Source organism: Phalaenopsis equestris, unplaced genomic scaffold (assembly GCF_001263595.1).
Source record: "Phalaenopsis equestris unplaced genomic scaffold, ASM126359v1 Scaffold000094, whole genome shotgun sequence".
Classification (NCBI taxonomy): domain Eukaryota; kingdom Viridiplantae; phylum Streptophyta; class Magnoliopsida; order Asparagales; family Orchidaceae; genus Phalaenopsis; species Phalaenopsis equestris.
The window spans coordinates 4,440,716-4,462,348 of NW_018164536.1; the positions used below are offsets into that span (position 1 = coordinate 4,440,716).

A 21,633-nucleotide genomic window follows, 5' to 3' on the forward strand; every position below is an offset into this window, starting at 1 on the left:
GTCTTTAGCAGCGCACGCAACGCCATTTTCCTCCTGCTCCTTTGCAAGGCTTCGGCTCCTCTTCTTCTCTTATTCTTTTTAGGGCTCGGCTTCTTCTTCTTCTCCTTGTCTAGGGCACGACCGTTCTCTCCTCTCTTGTTCTCTTCCACATTTCTCTCTTTTGTTTTATTTGATTGGTTCAAAAGGATACCAATGACTCTTGGTAATTATATTTGCTGGCATCATTTATGCAGTAATATTGATTTCAATAGTGCAGATGAAGATCAATCACATGTCCCAATTGACGCGTGTGAATATTATCTAGGTCATATAATATCACAATTTGAATGTGATTTATATAAGTATTGTACATGTGATGAGGAAAAGTGTTGGGCAGATTGATGGAGTTGAGAAAGTAAATTACAAGTGCAATATTTAATGTGTGAAATGATTTTGTATGTTATATTTTCTTTATTTATGTATGTGTTGTAAAAACGCTTGTTGTTTATTGTAATGACGTTATATGCAATGATGTTCATGTGGAATTTCAATTATGTGCAAATTACTTTTTCATTTTATCGACATATATTTTTTTCTCACATAGATGACTTCTAGGCAACTGTGGGTTTAATATAAAAATTTTTCTTGCGTGTTTTTTTTTTTAGGTCTATGATGACATAAATGACTTATATGCTGCTGTGAAATTTGACATTATGAAATTGTCATTAAGTCAATCAAAATTCCTTCATTTTTAGGGCATGTGACTTTTGCGGTTTTAATGAATGAATTTTAGGGTGATATGATTTTGAGACACATATAAGCTCGATTTTACATGGTTTAAAGACAATCAAGATATTTTTCTTTTACAATCATATTAATGTTGGGGTTTTTTAAGACAGTCTTTGTGATGATATACTTTTGCGACACATACTAGCTCAGTATTACATGGTTTAAAGACAACCATAAACTATTTTCCTAAAGTATTCTTTCTTTTCGTAATGGTTGATTATTCATCGATTTATCTTTTTTGCAATGAGAACTCACAACTTTATAAATCTTTAATTATGTATTTATATTATTCTTAGTAGCTGATATTTCATATAACTGATTGTAGTTTACTGTTTTAATTCTTCAGAAAATATGAGTTCGAGGTCTTCCGAAGCTTTTAGAGTTTTGTAGTACAACTGTGGATTGCAGTATTCTCTGCACAGGATTATAGCTATGGGAGAATTTTATAGGTGTATAAGAAATTGATGAGTAGAGAACTGTTACTTCTTTAGGTGAGTGGGTTAGTCAAATGATTCCACGTCAGATAGTAATCAAACATGAAGAAGTTATCTCATGGAATTGATCGAGTGCAGTTTAAATTCAATATCATGATATTGTTATTTGTTGTTTTAATAGCTTTATTTTTAATTTTTTTTTATTGTGCTATTCACTATTTAGTGAGATGTCAACTTTTAGTTGTAATGTTCGAAATTACCACTTTTTTTTTATTCTGAATGTAATTTATATTTTCATGCATGAATTATTCAACCTGAAGTAGTTTTGTTATGAACAACACAACAATACATCATGCATGCATTATTCACCATGAAGTAGTTTTGTTATGAACAACACAACAATACATTGACAAAAAAGTCTTTTGTATTATAAACAACTGCAACAGAGCTATATAAACAAACAAACACAGCTTTCTCGCTACAGCTTTTGCCCAACGGCCTTTTGAGACAATTGTTGATCAATAGCTTTTAAAAAAAGCTGCAGTTACCTCAAAATTTGCACTATTTTTAATGTTCTATTGCTTTAGTAATATAACATTGACAAAAAACCATACAACCAATGTTTATGATTTTATATATTTAAGAGTTCAACTTTATTTATTTTTTATCTATAATGCCTAAATTTTTCATATCACATATTAATATTTTACTTTTGAAATATTGGCTTGCTATTTACAAATCAGCCATCCTCTTTCATCCATTCTAAAAATCTCCACTAAAATATCAAAATTCATGATAAAACTCCAACCTATATTATTCATTTTATCAAATTTTTAATAATATATATGTATATATATATGTATGTATGTATCCGCCCCTTAAACTGAGGGATTTATAAATATAACACCTAATTCTCACGAGTATCTCACACCAAAATTTTGATTTTTATATCCATAGCATCCAATTCAACCAATTATACATAAGTCAAACGTTATGTTTGTAGATAAAAAAATTAGGTGTGAGTAGGGCTGCCAAAACGACTCGTTGTTCGCAACAGCTCGTGTTCGGCTCGTTAAGAAGCTCGTGTTCGGTTTGTTCGCTAAGTTAACGAGCCAAACACGAACAATATTTGCTCGTTCGTGTTCGGCTCGTTTTGGCTCGAAATACTATTAATCAATTAAGTATATATTTTTGATGAGTAGTATTTAAAAAAAAAAAAATAATTGCCTACAAGGCTATAGAGATTTATAATCAATTAAAAGTATTGATGAAGAAAATAGAATAAAAGTTATTAATTTAGATTCAAATGATGTTTTAAATCTTGCCACAATCTTTAAGATCTTATGGATCTTATGGCTATGTGATTAGGGTTGTTAAAATGACTCTTTATTCGTGAACGGCTCGTTAAACAAACGAGCGGAACACGAACATACTTTTTGAGCTTGAAATATAAACGAGCGAGGGTTTGCCCGTGTTCGGCTCGTTTATACCCCTAGGTGTGAGATACATAAATACATAGTAATCGAGTACTACTTTGTAAATTTTCCAAAAATAAAAAAAACTTGGATAATTAATTAACCCTCTGCTTCTACTTCCCCATCAATTAACTCTTCAGATCTGCCGGAAATCTCTCAGAATCTAGCACTCTCCGCCTTCCTCTGCACCTCGCCGGCAGTTACCTCATAATGCAGCCAAGCAGCTTCACCGCCGCCTAGCTCCGCCTCCGCGGATCTGAGCTTCAATGGGCTCCGCGCCGTCGTCGCAATACCACGGTGAGGAGGACTCATTCCAAGAAGATGAGGAGGAACAGAATCCGCGAGCTATTAAACCTTCGAAGGAGAAGGTTCTGGAGCAAGAACCGGAGATCCTCCCCTGCCACGCCTCCGCTTCTCCACTATCCCCGCAGCTCTCCACCGTCGGCACTCCCCGACTTCTCGGCCCCTCTATAAAAGTTTGGGATCCCTGTAATGTCCTTCTTCCTCCGGCCGTGTTCTCCCGTGGATTCGATTCTGATGCTGGCGGTGTTGAGTTGATGCGGGAGTTGGTGTTGATTAATCATGGTGAATGCGGAGTGAGTTTGAGGCCGGATCTGGTTGGTGGGCGGTGGACTTCAGCGGGATTGACGGGGAATGGGGAAAGGCAGGCGCGGGCTCTAGCTGTGTTTCTCAATTCACAGGGAGTGAGGTTCAGTGCAGTCTACTGCTCGCCGTTAGATCGGGCGAGGGATACAGCAGCCTTCGTTTGTCGGGTTTGTCAACATTTTTAACCCTTGATTCTTTTTATTTTAGCTACTTTCTTCATGCATTTGGATATTTTGATTCGAAACGAACTTTATAATGAAGCGTGAAAGACTAGGTTATTCAGCTTAGTTTAATGAGTAAACTCAAAAAAATTGAAAATTTTGAAGTGGGCAAGACCATAATCTGGTGGTATCGGCTTGCTGATTTTTTTGGGAGTGCATTTGTTGATTTCATATGAATGGAGTATCATTCATTTTGCTGCTTCTACATGAACGGCGTCAATCAAATGTTCTTGCTCAATCTGCTTAACTTGCTACTTTCTCTTTGGATTTCTCTCTATCTCTCAAACCTAGGGTGTGTTTGGGGCAGCCGCAGGTGGCCCGCGGCGTAAGTTTAGTGTAAAAACTCAAACGCGTTTTCGGATAAGCTATCGAAACATGTTCTCCAAATAGTAAGACGGGGTTTTAAAAATGCTGCCCGCACTTATAAGCTGTCCCAGACGCCTCTTGACTTTTGGGGAGAGTTTCAAAGAGATTGAAATTTAGGAAAGGATGATGAATGAAACTATGGTTATGGCTGTGAATTTAGAGAAATTTGGAGGTATTATTATCATGGAAATACTTGTTTGGTATAGATGGTGATTAGGTTGTCTTGGTTGCACCACCTATCTTTGATAAACATGCCAACAGAGCCATTAACTGATGTATCATTGAGAGAAGTCAAAACATGCTGGACAATGATTTGCTTGCATGTTGAGATAGTGAATTGAATCGTGACAATTGATTCTGTACCGAACCAGTACGTTGGTTTGAACCAAATTTAACTGTCCTACAGTAGTTTTAGCTAAAGCTTTATGCGTTCAATATTGGTAGTCTTTGTCATCAGTTGTTATTGTCTTTCTCATAGCCATAGAAGGTGGCAGTTTTTTTCTGTTTCAAAGATCAAGCCTATGGGTGGCCTTGATCTTAATACACCGTAAGTTGTGATTATAGAATTGAAGTTCTTAAAGTGAAATATATTATATATGAAGTAGTTTTTAAAATTGGGTCTTTATCATTTGTTTAATCGAGCATTTACTCCATAGAAAGTACGGATATGATCATGATTTTCTAATTGGATAGTTTGCTGTAAAAGGACACCATTAAATTATAACTATGAATAAAGCCTGTGAGTTTCCTAACATGTGGCGCCTGGGAATCCTGGACCTGTTCGGTCCAGGAGTTGGGAGGGGTCGACTGGCCCTCTAGGGAGTGCTTCAAAAGAGAGTGGGTCCTGCGCCTAGTTATCCTAGTATTATATATTTGCTTTCTTGATATTTATGGTTAGTTTTGTGCGTGTTTGTTTGGGACAACAATCAACATCGCTAGTTTTCCCCCGCAAGCCAGAACCACATCCCCTTGTTGATTTCCTGTTTTTCCATCCCTCCTACCTTGTGTTACTGTCCAAACAGCAAGGTACTGTTGTTTCCTGCTACCATCTGATCATCCTGCTTTGTTGCTGCCACCCAGCTTGCGGGTTATTCTGTTCCAGCCTCCGTTCCTTGCCACGAGCCCTTTCCCTCGCTTCCATCATTTAGAAAACAATTTTGATGTTTTCCTGCTATTCCAACTGCCTGTTGCCCCTTCCATGCAAACCACTACCACCTCTGGATCTAATCTTAGAGTGAATTTGTGTTGTCATTTGTTGCAATTTCCGATTTCCATTTGTTTTGTTGTAATTTCCTATTAGAAGTTGGTAATAATATCTGTTTTTCATTGTGATTTGGTTGAATGCCGGTATCATTTGGTATTAGAGATAGCCTAACCCTAGTTCTACCATAAGGTTACCAAAATCCACTAATAGCTAACCAAAACAAAACCATAACCTTTTTCCCTTGCTTATTTCAAAATCAACAACCCTATCTTTTTTTTGTGCACCATAAATTGCCCCATACACTCTCTTTCACCCAACAAACCTAAATTCTAGTCATTCCATTGAGGAGACAATTGCTAGAAACCTGATTGGGAGGAAATGACACCATGCCATTTATAAAAATTCGTAAAGGGATGTTCAGGAACTTTTTATGGAGAATATTCGGCGAAAAATCCTCTAACTACACTAGAGGGTTGTCGCTTTCAAAAGGAGACAATCTAAAAGGATCACTCGAAGCCACAACAATGATTTGTTTGATTGAAATGATGATGTAAATCCCTTCCACCAGACAATTTTCAGTGATGAAGAACCACTATCCCAAAGATTTGATATGAAATATCAAAGAAGTCGAGATCTTAAAGTAAATGAGGATTTATTGGATTTTGACGGTCACAAGGATCTAGAAGAACTCATCAAGTGGCTTCAAGCAATGTAACGAGTCTTTGAACAGAAGGATATTTCACCAGACAGAATAGTAAAGCTAGTTGTCATCAAGTTAAAGAAGACATCTATACCAACGTGAAGGAATATGCAAAATTACTACCTAATTCAAGATGAAAAGTGAAATGCAACACAAGTACCTGCTTACCTATTATAGGCAAGATATGTTCTTTATACTTTATTAGTTAAAACAACATCATCGGATGAATGCCACATCTGACAGACGGTGTTCAACCTGGGCATCAAGCAACAAGAATACACTTAATGAAGCATCCAACCTAAACTCACCTGAGGAGAAACTAGTTCAAAATGGAGAATAGGTGGAGTCAACTAGCATTCCTAAATCTGTCCCATCTAGAATGCGTATCAAGTGCCATGATTTTGGACACTGTGCAACAAATTGCTCAAATAAGGTCTGGTGTATTTCACTGAGCAGGGAGCAGTGAAAGAAATGGACAGTGATATGGGAGAGGATGAAGATTTTAGAGTCTCAATTTCTAGTTGACGAGGAAAAGATGTTAGTGGTTCAAGCTGGAGCCCATGGGCAGGACTCTTGATGAATTAATATTAGTTTTTCTAGAAGATAGTGAGTTTGATGAACCGATACCTAAAAAGTGACAACCCCCAGGGAAGAGATTGCGAGACATCATGACCAACAGTTTATCCATTTGGTGGTTGTCATTGAAAATGCTCTAATATATTACAAATTTCATTCTAGAATTAGTTACTTCAGATGAATTTGTTTATCAAATGCGTCCAGCCGAGTATAAGGAGTGGAAGAGGCAAATTATAGATTTAATGACCCGAGAGTTGCTTTGTAACAATCTACGTCTATATGTAGTTGTAGCTTAGGTTGTGTCAAAAGCGGATGAATTTTATTCTAGTAGGACGTGTTTTTTTTGTGATGTTAAAAGTTTGAGTAACATATCAAATATTGAACTTTAGATGTTATATATGAAACTATAGAAGAATTGAATTGTATGTACACAATTTTTTTTTATAGTAAATTTAAAAAACCAACTTTGTGTGCACCATGGGGAAATGTGCCATACACTACTATCCTTGCTCATCACAAATAGTGTGTTCTGTTTTGATATGCCATGTCGTGCCTTTCGTCATGGTATGCGTCATTTTGCGTCATTTTGCGTCATTAATATGTATGATGAAATTACAATGAAATGAAGTGAATAGAGCAAGATGGAAGCAAAATCTATAAATCTAGCTAGGAATGGCGAAATAAAAGTTAGTTTGAGTGGGAATTGAGGCAATAGTATTTATGAATGTGGTTCCAAACAGGTGAAAATTATGTTGCCATTTCACACTCAAGCGAATTCTTGGATGTCATTTACTCTAAATTTGTCTGATATGTTTTTGGTTATTTTTGTGTGACAATGTCAACAAGTTGTTCAATATTGTCATATTTTTCTTAGCGCTAGCTATTCTTGTTGTTTTTCTATTCCTTATGATGGATCAATATTTTTCCTCCCTTCAAGAATGTGCAGACTCAATTGTAATCATTTTAGATGGTTCTATTCATTCGATCGGCGTGTTGAAAGGATGTTTTGCAACTATCTTTTTATATTTAATTTGCATACTTCAATTCCACGTGAACCTAGCTCTAGTAGTTTTATGTATCCTTATTGTTGTCCATGGAGAGGCAAGCTAAAGGTTTATCATAAGAAAAATAGAAAAGGAAAAAAAAGAATGCGACAATGTAGGGATGAAGGCTACAATAATTGGACCAATTTGCGAAAATGCAATAATGATGGCTGTAATAATGGGAAATGCTCATGGCAATGTGGCAATAAAGGCTGCCCTTATAAAAAATATGAGAAAAGAAGAAAAGTGCAACAATGAAGGACGTAGGATTGGAAGGATGCAACAATGAAAGCTGTTATGAAAATATATAAGTAAAAACCTAGAGCTCTAATAAAATGACTAGAATATGAGAGAATTGATTGGTATTAATATTTGTATAGTTTTTATTCAATCACAAAGAGTTTCTAATAGGAAACATATATTAAGTTATAATAATTGCAGAATAATTACATTTGTTTTATTGATTAGTAAAATGACATCAATGATCCTATGATGCCATGTGGTGGCAGTAAAATGGAAATTGAAATTTATGGTGCTAGCTTGAAAGGGCGGAATGGGAGTGGTTGTTGAGGCTAAATTTTTTATGAGTTTGGATCTCAATTAGTAGAATTTATGTAGTCTTTTCACGCTAGCCAGCCCCATTATTGGTTGCTTCCCTCTTTCAAATGGAAACTTAAAACCTTGCCCATCCGTTAGCCCTCTTTCAAATTGAGATAAGCAATACCAACCATGCTGCTATAAATCAAATCATTTTACAAGAAAATTTTATAAAGTTAATTATGTTTTACTTCGCATTTGTCTGCAATGTCGTGTTACTATTAAATTCAAAAAGCAACATGTAAAGGCTTTGTTTCCTATTCAAAATCACTAGAAAAATTGGATTATGAATACTATATTGAATTGCTGTTTGATATGTTCACTAGTCAAGTTTTTAATATTGAAGATAGTTTACTATATCGTGGATATATACAAAATTACTATAACATTTGGATCAAATGCATGATATGTTGAATTGCTACTTGATGTGTTTTCTAGTCAATGTTTTTAATATTGAAGATATTTCACTATATGAGGATATATACAACCTCGAGATTTGAAGGCTTATCCTTTTATGAGAGATCATGATCATTATCATAGGTGTCTTTAACCAAATTTTTTAGAAGTTGAAGGGATCATCACAAATTAAATTCTAGCAAACACATTATTTTTTATTTTTAATTAGATAAAAGAAACAACCACCTACATATAGGCCTAAAAAATTCAAGTCGAGCTTTTTCAAGAGAGTTATATTTTTGAATTAAGTTTTTTTAAGGTAAATTAGTTTTTGGATAAGATAATATTGAGATATTTTGTCGCATTTTGTTAAGATTTTATGATCCAACCAAGCTTTTCACAAGTACTAACATATGGTTAATTATATCTTTTGATGATGAGAGAGATTTTTCAACTAAAATTAATTGGTACGCACTAAATATTTAGCATATGATAGTATCAGTTTTGTTTTAAAAAGCGAAAATTTATCGCCATCGATTTAAAATAGATGGCTCGTGGAATGATGAGGCTTACCAATATTTCATGATAAGGCTTACCTAATCTAGCTTAAGTATCCTTATTAGTAGCATGAGTTATATTGTCTAAGAGGATCTTATGGATCTTAAATGAATATTTTTTTAAAGGAATAATTTCAATTTGATTTTTGTTGATTGAAAACCTTATGTTTTATTAAGTGCACTCCATAATTACTACTCAAGGGATTTAGGCCACAGAGGTACACGCGTATTTCGTTATGACCATATTTTAATAGTGTTATTTTGCAACAATTCACCTAATTAAATGGCTCTATTCATAATCATTCCTTCATAATGCTATTTTATGGAAAAATAACCCAATTAGAAGATATATGACACACCTTTACCAGCATGAAATTTTTCAGAGTTCTCATAGAGATATGTTTAATATGACAGTGGCTTTTTGTGAGCTTAATTTAATTTTAAATTTTTTATCTTACATAAAATATTATGAAAGATGAATGCATTATGGCTTTAAACGTAGTACAATATATTTTTTTTTATTGTTTTTAGATTCTATAAAATTCTTTTGGATGTCATATTTTAATTAAAATTTAAGTCACAAATTTTTTTCTTTGGAATTAGGAGCATTTCAAAAATAGCACTCCTCTGGTTGAGATCCTCTGTCAATGTTGCCATTATTGGGGAATATGAATGATTTAATTTTGCTTTATTGAATTTAATTGACTATGCGTGTTTGCTAATAGATGATCAAGTCAACGTTTTACATTACTCAAGTTTATTTAAATATCCTTTTCATTGCAAACACTGTCGACTCTTCCCTCATATGTAGAGGACTAGTTTTGTGAGAAAGGTGTGTGGTTGGTCCTTGTGGGCTTGACATTGAGCGTTTATATTTAAAAATAAATTTTCTCTATGAGAGGCCTTGAAAACGTCATGTATAAAATAACTTCCAGGTTGTTGGGTATGCTGCTGAAGGAGTGCGTTGTATTCCATTTGCAGGAGGTTTGGAAATCTTGGAATTTGACTGGGGAAAAAAATAATTAGTGTTAAATTGTAATGCATTTTAAATTGATTATGTGGTTCAATTTCAATATATTTGTAATTCTCTAGATTTGGGTGACTTCTTATTACACTGTTTTTGTCTAAGTGTTGAAGCCATTCATCGCCCGCTGCCCCTCGCCCACCATGTGATAGGATGATTACAAGATTCCTTAAGAAATTGCACAGTTCTCAAAGTGGGAAAAATTAAGTTTATATTGCAAGTTCATTAGAGCACTTGTGAAAATTATGAGTTTTAATTTTGCAAGAAAATTTAAGAATTTTCCTGAATGATTGCACACATTTTGAAATAAGATTTTTAAATTTAAATTTTCTTGAAAGATGTAGTTGTTCTTCGATTTTGTAACAATTTTAATTTTTAAGTAGTGTCTAGCGTATCCGAATATGCAAGAGTTTGGTTGTCCATGCGCTTTTTTGGGGGGAACTGCATGCTTTTTTTGGGGTAATTGAGGGCCATGCCTAGAAGATTTCATTGTACAAGTAAATGTGAAAACTAGAGGTAATACAAGTCTCATATACACAGAAAGAGGAAAGGTAAAAGTTGAAAAAGGAAAAAAAAAACAGTTCAGAACGGACGAGAGCTCAGAGTGTGCAACTGATTCATTAAAGTGGCTCCTAGGCAAACAATGAGTGAAATAGGCACTGATCAAGAGAAGTATAATTCTTATCACAGCCATCAAAACAGGATCCATTCACAGTAAATGCACGAACAGAGGGATGTAAAAGGGCCCAACCGCGGTCTCAGATCTAGCCAAAACGAAGAAACCTGCCCATTAAGCCCATTTCTAATTTTGTAGTTATCATCATTGCTCTCAAAAAATTATCCCAAACGCAGCAAAATATTAGGAATTCCATCCAGGACACTAGGAAGCAATCAGTTAAATTTCCAATCAAGAGAACTTCCCAGTTTAATCATACGACAAAACTCATAAGAAAACCCCAAAAGTCGAGACAAATGTTCCAAAAAATGAAGCTGCTAAAAACCACACCAACAGACCTCAGAACAGCAGAGACCACATAGAGGGGGATTATACAAACATTGTTAAAAGACCCAACATAATAGTTAGAAAATGCCAATACAAAGCAAAAAGCTGAAAAACAGTACAACCTTCACAAGGAAATTATATGAGGGGGAATAGGATATTTGAACTTTAATTTCCATTTTTTTTGTACTTAACCACATAATGATATTCAATATAGTGTCGTCATTAGAAATATCTTTCTTGAAAATACGAGCATTCATTTCAAATCAAATCTGATAAACAGTACTCTGTGTGGTAAGAAGGGAGAATAATCTAGTGATCTTGCAGCTATTAGAACCAGCAAGAATCAGGAATTGCTGGAAGCTACAGCCTAGGTGTAGAGAGAAGGCCGGAGGAGTGGCATTTTTTATAAGATTAAAAGAGAATGGACATTCAAAGAAAAGATGAGCAAAAGATTCAATACAACCGTTGCAAATAATGCAAAGATTATTAATATTAAAACAGCATCCATCGTGGAAAGGCCATTAATTAGTGCTTTTCAAGCAAAAGTTGCAAACTTAAGAGAATAGCCTCTAAACTAAATTAATTTGCATAGAAGGGGAATCACTATAAAGATAATGATATATCTTTTTGTGAGAATAAATATTTCTTTTCTTTCCAAGATCAGGTAAGCCCAAAATCCAGAATAGGGGCTTTAAGAATAAAATTGATGCAATCTGAGGGGCCAGTGTGATAAGGAGGGAAAATCCAGCTTTTGTTAACCAAAAAGATTAGAAATGACAGTGCTTTTAGGGCACTCAACCAATGCAAAATTCGAGCCACCATATTTCTCAAAAAGTGAAAGTCCCACAATCCAAGTATTATTGTAAAATGAGATCTTACTGTTGCAAATAACATGGAAATTAAGACATTGTCTGACCCTTATAAAAGAAAGCAAGTGACTCTTACAAGGAACCTAGTGTTGATTATTCTTGTCATGAAATATGGAACCATAAAGATTGAGACACTTCTCAGAGAGGATACTATCAACTGTATATTCTCCAAATGAGCTTAGTCTTGCACATAATATTAAGGGTGGTAAGATTAGGGGGTCCAGACCACCATAATGTTTGGATTTAGTAGTATTGTGCCAAGCAATCGTATGAAGTTTGCTAGTAGAATCACCAGAAAGGAAGAAATTATTAATAATGGAAGAAATACTTTTCATTAGGCCTTTAGGGATGGAGGTGAATCTAAACCAATACTCCAAATGGGTCTAAATGGAGTATCTAACTAGCTGAAGCCTACTGGCAAAAAAGGAGCTTTTGTATCCAGCCACTCAAGAGGTGTTGAATCCTCTCAAAAATGATATGGCAGTTGTAGGATGTTATTATGGAAATAATGGATAGTAATGCTCAAGTATTTCTAAGGTAGAGGCACCATTTAAAACCCAATCAGCTCACATAATTACTGTCACCCCTGATCAAAGACAAAGTTTGTCACTATCCGGCCCGGGGCTTGGAATTAACCAAGGCGGGTCCATATAGTCGGATGGTGGGAGTTAATATTAACAAATAAAAGAGCTACTAATAAAATTAATTTAAAGCAATATATTTAAAGTTAACTTGTTACTAGTTGTTTGAATCTTCTATAAACGTCTAACGCTTGATCGCTCAATTAACCTGAAAAGTTAGTTTAAAATTTTAATGAGCAAAATAAACCAGTGAATACTCATACTTCTAAACTACAACAATATAAGAAAAAAGAATAATATGCATGTCTGTTAAGTTTTTTATATAGATCAATATAATTTTATATCTATACAACCGTCACAGGAGCACCGTCTAAAAATTTATACCACTTATGATATTTCAATATTAATATCTTTTTTTATTTACGTGCACGATTACCTTAGTATTCCCTATAGTCAAGCATGCACATAAAAACATTCAATAAAAATATTATTTTTTAATAAAAAAATATTCATTTGTCTTTTGCATAGTAGTTAAATCATTTAGTAATGACGTGCACACATACCATTATTTCAATATGAACAAAAGTTCACTAGAAGTCAAATCATGAGTGTGCAGTCATTTACCAGACAACTAATGAAAGTACTTATTAATGCATTCGGTCTAGAAGAAGCAAAATACCAACATAGTAGAAGAACATAAGTGCTCACCTTGATGTAGATTAATTTTTTATTTGATTTGCCTTGACGTCTACTATTTTAAATTTGAATGCTTAAAATAAACATGGTATTCATAATAAATTTTAATTTACTTGTTATCTTATTACAAACAAGTTTTTATTATCACATTTTTATTTTTCTAATGAATAATATATATATATATATATATATATATATATATTACTAATATTTTATTATTATTATTATTATTATTATTATCACCTTTATGTGTCCATAAGCACGATGGGGCTAGGCCCCTCAGTAGCTTGAGAAATTAGAGGCAGTGTTGTAATCGAGCCGAGCTGAGTCGATTCGAGTATGCCATGGTTTAGATTTGGCTTTGAGACGAGCTTCCAAAATATATTTATACTTGGCTTGCTTAAACTTTTTAATGTTCATATTGGATTTGTACTTGGCTTATTTATATTAATTAAAAAGTTAAAATTCAAATGAGTACTTAATTTTTATATAAAATTAAATATTTGATTTGTACTTGATTTTTTTATATAAAACTAATAAACAAGTTAAAATTTTAAATCATTATTTGTTTTTTCATATAAATTATTAAAAAATGATCTTATAATTCTAAATAAATAAACAATTGAATAGATTTCAAATTAGTATCTAACTACTTAATACCGAAAAAATAAAATAATATATTAGTTATAATTTGTTTTCAATCAAATAACAAAACTAAGTACTAACAAATTAGTTCATTGAAATAAAAAATAATAAAATTATATTAAATTATAATATATTACTATTAAATATATTTTTAAATTAAGTATATTGGTTCATTTACAAACCTAACCGGAGGCGATAAGTAGAAATTTGGGTTTTTGAAAGGGGAGAAGTGGGAGAAAAGGCAGCGACGGCAGAAGCCCAAACCCTTGCTGAGCATTCACACATAAAAACCTTTGGCGTTATTCCTTAAGCGCATGCTTATCTATGTGCTTGCAAGTGTGCCCTTTGGTTATTGACACATTTTTCGAGGATAAGCACACTATTTAAAGCATTTACATGGTCTATGAGGTGCTGAAAGGGCTTGTCATTTCTGTAGGGGATTTAAAATTATCCAAATTCAATTGTTCATGTGAATTTTTTGTCAATAACAATGCACATAATGTTTTATTTTGAGCTTTTAATATTTGCATTCTATTCACTTGTATGTCTTTGGTTGCGGATCTGATTTCTATATATTTTGAGCAAGAATCTTCATTATTTTTTCTTTACGAAGAAGTGTGTTTTATCCTCGCATAATTTGTATTTTGCTTGGGTGGACCCAATAAAGTATTTCTATCAGGCATAAATAAGGCATACATTTGAACTAGCTCAAATAAATCATATAAATTGATGGCATAATTTTTTTTATGCTGGTTTTGTTTTTAATCCTTCTTTTATTGTTGCTTGTTAGAAGATCTAAAAAGTTTGAAGTTATCAGATGTCACTTTCTAGTGTTTGGTATTTCGAAATAATTTTTTTTCTCTATAAGAGACCTTGAAGCTCTTATGCAAATGTAAAATAAAATATCTTACAGGCTATTTGGTTGGTAGTAAAAGGAGTGTGCTGCATTTCTTTTGCAGAAGTTTTGAAAATTCCGGTGTTTGGTCAAAAAAAAAAAGTGTAAATTATAATTTATTTGGAATTCATTCTCTAATTCAATTTCAATGCATTTGGAATTCGCTGGATTTGGGCAAATTTAAATACATTGCTTTGTGTAAAATGTTGCTCCCCACATCTGCTTCTGCTCATACCACTAATCCCGCCAACTGCCTGCCCATCAACCATTGTTGTGTTAAGTATGGAGCCCGGTCCGCCCAACCTGACTCCCGCTCCCGCTATGTCGCGACCACGATTCCGCTCCCACCCCTTGTTTCGCGAAGCTTCTCGCCCAATTGTCGCTCCTCCCTGCTCGATCGCGAAACCGCTCCCGCCTCCGCCTGCTCCCGCGCGCGAGAAGCGAAGCTTCGCTTCGTCCGACATCTTCGGGTTCCTTCTCGCAATAAAAGGCTTCGGATAGCTCTCCCTGAGTTTTGAATTCACGATTTTGGTGTTCTTCTCCGGGCTTCTTCGGGATAGAGGAAGTAAAGTGCAAGAAGTAGTTCCTTGTGGTGAAGGAAGAAGAAGAAGATTGTTCTCTATCGACTTTTTCTTAGTGGCTTGTGACAGAAGAAAAATTAGATTTATTTCTCTTGTAAGTTTATCTTCTTCGATGTATCTCGGTGTAGAGTTTTTTCGGTGTATCTCGGCGTAGAGAGAGAAGAATAAAGAGAGAAGAAGAGAGAGCAACGAAGTGAGAGATTCCTCTTGTAAGTCGAGACGATCGACTGGTGTAAATTTCTCAAGTATTAAAATCCTGTGCAACTCCGTGGACGTAGACAATTTGCCGAACCACGTAAATTTGTGTGTTCCGCTGTGTTACTGTTTTCTGGTGTGAATTTTCTCGTTCTATTTTTCTCTTCGTCGATCTTTCTCCTGTTTGATTTATATATATACCACATCAATTGGTATATATCTTATCCCAACATGTTGCTCATGTTGCCCACTAGCCCTCCAATTGTGTGTCATCTCCCACTGCCTGGCCCTCCAATTGTGTGTCATCTCCCACTGCTCGCCGACCTTCGATGCCAACTACTTTTTGAAGCCCTCTGTCAGCTCCCACTCATTAACGGTTGCTGTGGCTGTGGCCCTTCTGAGAAGATTGTGCAGCATATTGATGATTTCGGTCTTGGAAAAAGAATTTGCAAAATTTCAGCATGATGATTGCACGATTTTGTTAAGCAATTGTGCATTTCTCAAAGTCGGGCAAATTTTAGTTTATATTGTTTTTCAATTAAGTGAAAATTTCATGGACTATATGTTCAGGAATTCAGCACGTTGGTTAAGCACTTGTGAGCATTATGAGTTTTGATTTTGTAAGAAAGATTATGATTATTTCCAAATGATTGCACACTTTTTGAAATTAGTTTTTGTAAGTTTAAAAATTTCATGAAAGATGTATGCAGTACTTGGATGTTGTAACAATTTTAGTGCCTGGCTTATTTGAATGTGTGAGAGAGCTTGATGGTCAATGCACTTTTGGTGGAACTGCAAACTTATTGATGGTCAATGCATACTTGGTGATTGACATATTTGCAAAGATGAGCACACTTTTCAAAGCATTTGTATGCTTACGAGGTGTTGTGCTCGAGTAGAAAGCGCATTGTCAATAACAATGCACATAATGTTTTGTTTTGAGCTTTTAATTTCTGCATTCCATTCGCTTGTATGACTTTGGTTTCGGATCTGATTTTGATATCATTATATATGTATATATTTTAATGATGAAGTGTGTTTTATCCTTACATAATTTGTATTTTATTGGCTGGACCCAACAGAGTATTTCTTTTTTGCTTATACATGGCATAAACTTGAACTAGCTCAAAGAAATCATATAAATCTCTGGCATAAATTTTTGTTCACTCTAGTTTTGTTGTTAATCCTTTCTTTTATTGTTTCTTGATCAAAAGTCTTTAAAGTTAAACTATCTTTAACAAACAGAAGTCTTCTCTCCGCACTCTTTTTTTTTTGTTTGATGAAGGACATGAGATCAAAATCTACAGGAACTGAACTTTGCAGAGGAGCAGATCCAATCTTCAGATGCTCTAACTGAGATGAGTCAGGGACAGTGGGAAGGCTGTCTTCGCTCTGACATCTACACTCCAGAAATGATCAGCTTGATTGATAAAACCCAGCCCGATTTCTCGCCGCCTCTCGGTGAATCACTGAGACAGGTGGAGTTTAGAATGATAGAATTTATCAGCAAAACTGTTCTCAGAATTCCTGACAATCTTTTCAGCGGGAACCCTCAACTGAGTCATAACGACACCAAAGAATTGTCGCGCCACGGCTCAGCAAACTCATTGCAAGATCGAAATGAACCTCAATGGGATCTTCTCCACCGACTCAATCGAACCGGAACTCAGAGGAAGAAATCCGGTAAGAGCCGGCTTCAGTTCATGACAACAGGGGACAACGAGAATGAAGAAGAATTTACCGCTGGAGAGACTAGTCATAGTTCCTTTACGAACGAAGCAAATTCTGGTCGAAATTCTTTCGCCTCTATTGGAATTTTCACTCATGCAACCCCGATCAGATGCCTTGTAACTTGTATTCTTGGTTGTAATCCCGCCATGTCAATGAAGATCTGCATTGATGATTCTTCTGTTACAGTGCTTCAACACACCCTCAGAAAAGGATGGCAGGTAAAGAGATTAAACGACACTTCGCATGTCCGCCTGCTTTAACAGGTGAGCCATATCTTGTCAATTCACTCATGGCTTTGCTCCAGAATTCCAAAAACTGGTTCAGATCGATTGCTCTGCGGATCACAAGTTAGTGATTACATAATCTGTCTTTCTTTCATTGCAGTGTGATGTGAAACATTGAGAGTTCTGAATAGTTTGTCATTCTTTTTAGGCAAATCAGCATTATATTGTAGATGTTGTCTGTAACTTAACACATTACTTTCATACATATTTACAGTTAATCATGGAAATATGATAGTAAATTGGGTGTAAATTATTTGATTTATTTGCAAAACTCTATTTTTTTTAGCTTTAATGGCTGTAAAGAAGTGGAAAGCGAATTTTAAATCATTAGATATTGTAAAAGAATATGAGTAATAGATGAATGAGGACTAACTTGTGATGAATCTTTTCCCAGATTGAACTTCAGGACTTTAAAGCTTTTCAGCTATTGATTCTTCTACATGGGATGCTGAGTTTGGCCTCCACAATTCAACAATGGCTTCGGTCTTCTACTTTCTTCTTCGGCCAATTTCTTCAGGTACTCGCTGTGATCCATTATTCGTTATTGCTTTAACGGATCGGTTCGGGACGGACCTGAATTCCCGACTCGAATTTGCATGATTTGAGCTGACTCGTTTAATAAACGAGTCGAAAAGCTGATTGGCATGAACCTGGCCTGAATAACCCATTTAACATATTTATAAATAAGTATAATTGAAAATTAATATAAATATGATGCATAAATGCAACCATAAGAAATACCCGATCAAATGGTAAATGTGAAATTTGATATAAAAAATTATATAGGTTGGCCGGTTAATTGGAACATCAACTCAAAATTAAACAGGTTAGTATTTCAACTTGAACTCGACTGGAAAGTTAATCGAGTCAACTTGAATCAAATCCAAAAGTTTTGGGTTGGATCCGTTTGGGATTGTCATGTAGTGTCATTTATTGATGTCTCTATTGTTGTTTCCAGGCTAAGCTATTAACGACCCAACTTCGAGCCGAGCTGGAGCGGCTTAAAATCGGCTGGAAAAAAAATTGATCCAAAGTTTTGGCTCGTAGTTTGGCTCATTTATTTCGATCCAAGCCAAAATTCGAATCAATTTTCGAGCGATTAACTATCTTCAAGCTAAATTCACTATATTAACAGCCCGAACATCCTAGGATTGTTATCAAGCCGACCTGGGTTGGCTTGAAATTGGTTCAAAAAAATTTTGATCCAAAATTTTGGCTCATAGCGCAGCGCAGCTTGTTTATTTCGATCTAATCTCAATCCGAGCCAAACATTGAATCAATCTTCAAGCGAGCAGCAATCTTAACTTAAACTCGACTGAAAAGTTCATTTTGTCAACTCGAATCAAATTCATTTTTTTTTGGGGTTGGATTTGTTTGGGATTGTCATGCAATGTCATTTGCTCTTTAAATTGAGAAAAAAGTGATTAACTGAGAGAGGGGAGTTCTTCTTGTGTTCAATGAAGTTGGTGTGTTAGGTGAGAGATTATAAAATTTCTTTATGATTGAAAACTTTGAAAATAAACGTTAAAATATGATTTAAAGGAATGGAAAAACATGTGTTAGAAGGTTGAATTTCTAGAACATTCCTAATTAATTTTCTAAAAAAAATTAAGTTGGAATTTATATGAAGAAAATAATTTATTAAATATGGAGTTAATAAGCATAATAAAAATATTATTTAGAGAATTATTAAAATGAAGTGTTCAAAGGAAGAAATTGATGTTCACTATTTGTACAATTAATAATTTTCTATTTTTATTTTTTTTAAATGCTTACATAAATATAAAATTTGGGAAAATTTACGGTCAACACAAATCTTCGTGGCTCTTTATATTCAATTTTACTTTGTATTATATAAATAATTTTTTAAATAAAAAAATATTACGAGCCAATCCACATGTAGCGCGAAGTTTTTTTAAAATGCTTACATAAATATAAAATTTAGGAAAATTTAGTCAACACTAATCTTCGTGGCTCATTTTATTCAATTTTACTTTGCATTATATAAATAATTGTTTAAATAAAAAATATTACGAGCCAATCCACATGTAGCTCGAAATCAGTCTGAAAAAACTCGATCTAAAGTTTCGGCTCGTTTAGTTTGATCCGATCTCGATCTGAGCGAAAATTTAAATTGATTTTAGCTTTGTCATTTAAGAACTAGCTTATAACTAGGCTTGGATTGGTGTACAGTGGTGCATAAAATGTTATAGGTAAATGATAAAACTACATAGCAAGATTTAATGAATATTTGTAGGTAAATGATTGTGCTTCACTTATGTTTGTCAAATTCTGGTGAGTAGCTTTGAAAATCAGGGCAATTTTATTTGGCACGTTGGGCAAATATTTATGATGAGTTTGGTGGATCTCTAGACAGAGTGAATATGACTGATAGAATAATTATGGTGATCTGGGGGTGATGGTAATGTTCTGGTGATGGCAAACTGATGGTGGTAGAGGCACGATGTTGGCCGGGTATTGGTGATAGCCGGGAGATGATAGTTTGAAGTTGGCGGCATATGCCCAAAGAAGGCGATCTGGCATGGCAACGATGGCTTGGCGTTAGGGGGTCTAGCATAATGATAATGGCTCGACATCGGTCGGGTGATGATGGTTCTACGAAAGTGGTCTGATGATGTTGGCATGATGATGATAGAATTTACCTGATGATGATGGAGGTGATGGCTTGGCACAGGTAATGTTTGGGTTGTGGTGGCCCAATAGCGATGACGATGGTGGTGGCCTGACAGTGGTGGTCTAGCAATGGCGATAAGTAGACATGGGTGGTCCGACGACGGCGACACTGTTGGAAAACGATGGTCTGACGATGGCAATTACTCGATGACACTGCTGGAGGTCGGGAACCCTCAAGAGCTTTGATCTTGTTGGTTGGAAAACGATGGTCTGACAATGGCGATTACTCGATGACGCTGCTGGAGGTCGGGAACCCTCAAGAGCTTTGATCTCCCTTCAGTCTTCCCTTCCAAGTTTAAGCCCCCATCATGAAAAGAGTGAGACTATTTATAAATTTTGTGAATGACATCCTTCATAAATAGGCCAGAATCCATACTTGGAATAGCAGACTGAAGAATTAAAATTTATTCAAATCTTTTTTTCTGGGCGTAATTAAATGTCTACTATCAACTTCAAGCTTTTTTTGGAGAATTGATCGACAAGTTAAATCTTGGGGATGAAAAATACTTAAGCTTATTTATATCCCTAATTGGAAAGGTGTCTTTCAAAGTTAGCTACATTGATATTTTTTATGATATATTAAAATTTTGTGTGTTATTTATATAAATATGAAAGTTTAGGTGTATATATGTGAATATATAGGAATGGAGTGGTATGTAAATAGGAATTGTTGCATAAAAGCTTATATGTAAATAATACAAATAAAATTACATTGCAACATATAACAAATATTTGTTCTAATATGATTGGACTTCACTAGTTTATAATTATTTAATTGCATAGAAAAACATACTAATTTTTTAATGGATAAATTAATTTACACTTTATTTTTGTCAAGTGTTGGTGAGTAGCTTTGAAAATTAGAGGAAGCTTATTTGGCTGGTTGGACACATAGCTATGTTGAGTTTCATGGGTCTCTAGATGGAGTAATTATGGTGACTTACAAGAATTGATTTCCTTAAGAGCATTTGCATACATACCCATCCAATTCCTATGTATTTACATATCTAACCCCAAAACTTTTACTTTTTTTACATTTATACAATGCAAGTATTTCATATAACATAAGAAATCACTCTTTTAACTTCGAAAAAATATTACATCAGTACTACGCACGTAAAAATAACGTGTGTGGTCAATCAAATCACGCCACGACATCTCGTGTGACAGAGCAAAAAAAAACGGTGTAGTAACACGGGGAATATTCCCCCCTGCGTTATTCATGTGTTATTGCGCGTTAATCATGTGTTATTGTGTGTTAATCATGTGTTATTGATGTGTTATTGTGTTATTATAACACCAAGAATATTCTCAGGACACAATAACACATGAATAACACACAATAACACTTGAATAACACGGGAAATATTCCCGACAGAGAAAAAAACGGCGCAGTAACACGGGGAATATTCTTCCCCGTGTTATTCATGTGTTATTGTGTGTTATTCATGTGTTATTGTATCCTGAGAATATTCTTGGTGTTATAATAACA

At 34.6% G+C, this 21,633-nt stretch overlaps 1 protein-coding gene across 2 annotated transcripts; it reads left to right on the forward strand.

Annotated features, from left to right (window-relative positions):
* Nucleotides 1-2,784: 2,784 nt before the first annotated feature.
* On the forward strand, nucleotides 2,785-18,738 carry LOC110020215. Of its 2 annotated transcripts, XR_002293507.1 has the most exons (4): nucleotides 2,785-3,450; nucleotides 16,740-17,510; nucleotides 17,842-17,964; nucleotides 18,406-18,738. XR_002293507.1 is itself a non-coding variant. In XM_020718244.1 (2 exons), the coding sequence occupies exons 1-2, from the start codon at nucleotides 2,944-2,946 to the stop codon at nucleotides 17,421-17,423; spliced, it is 1,191 nt and encodes a 396-aa protein (XP_020573903.1). In that variant the 5' UTR covers nucleotides 2,785-2,943; the 3' UTR covers nucleotides 17,424-17,686. The 2 variants fall into 2 exon arrangements, 1 of the variants encoding a protein (XP_020573903.1); XM_020718244.1 differs by lacking the exons at nucleotides 17,842-17,964; nucleotides 18,406-18,738 and having other exon boundaries at nucleotides 16,740-17,686.
* The last annotated feature ends 2,895 nt before the right edge of the window (nucleotides 18,739-21,633 follow it).

What these genes read in the sequence shown, in the direction of transcription:
- LOC110020215 (XM_020718244.1), top strand. Translation starts at nt 2,944, where the DNA reads ATGGGCTCCGCGCCGTCGTCGCAATACCACGGTGAGGAGGACTCATTC. An exon ending in CAGCAGCCTTCGTTTGTCGG is followed by an intron (nt 3,451 to 16,739) that starts GTTTGTCAACAT and finishes CAAAATCTACAG; the next exon opens with GAACTGAACTTTGCAGAGGA.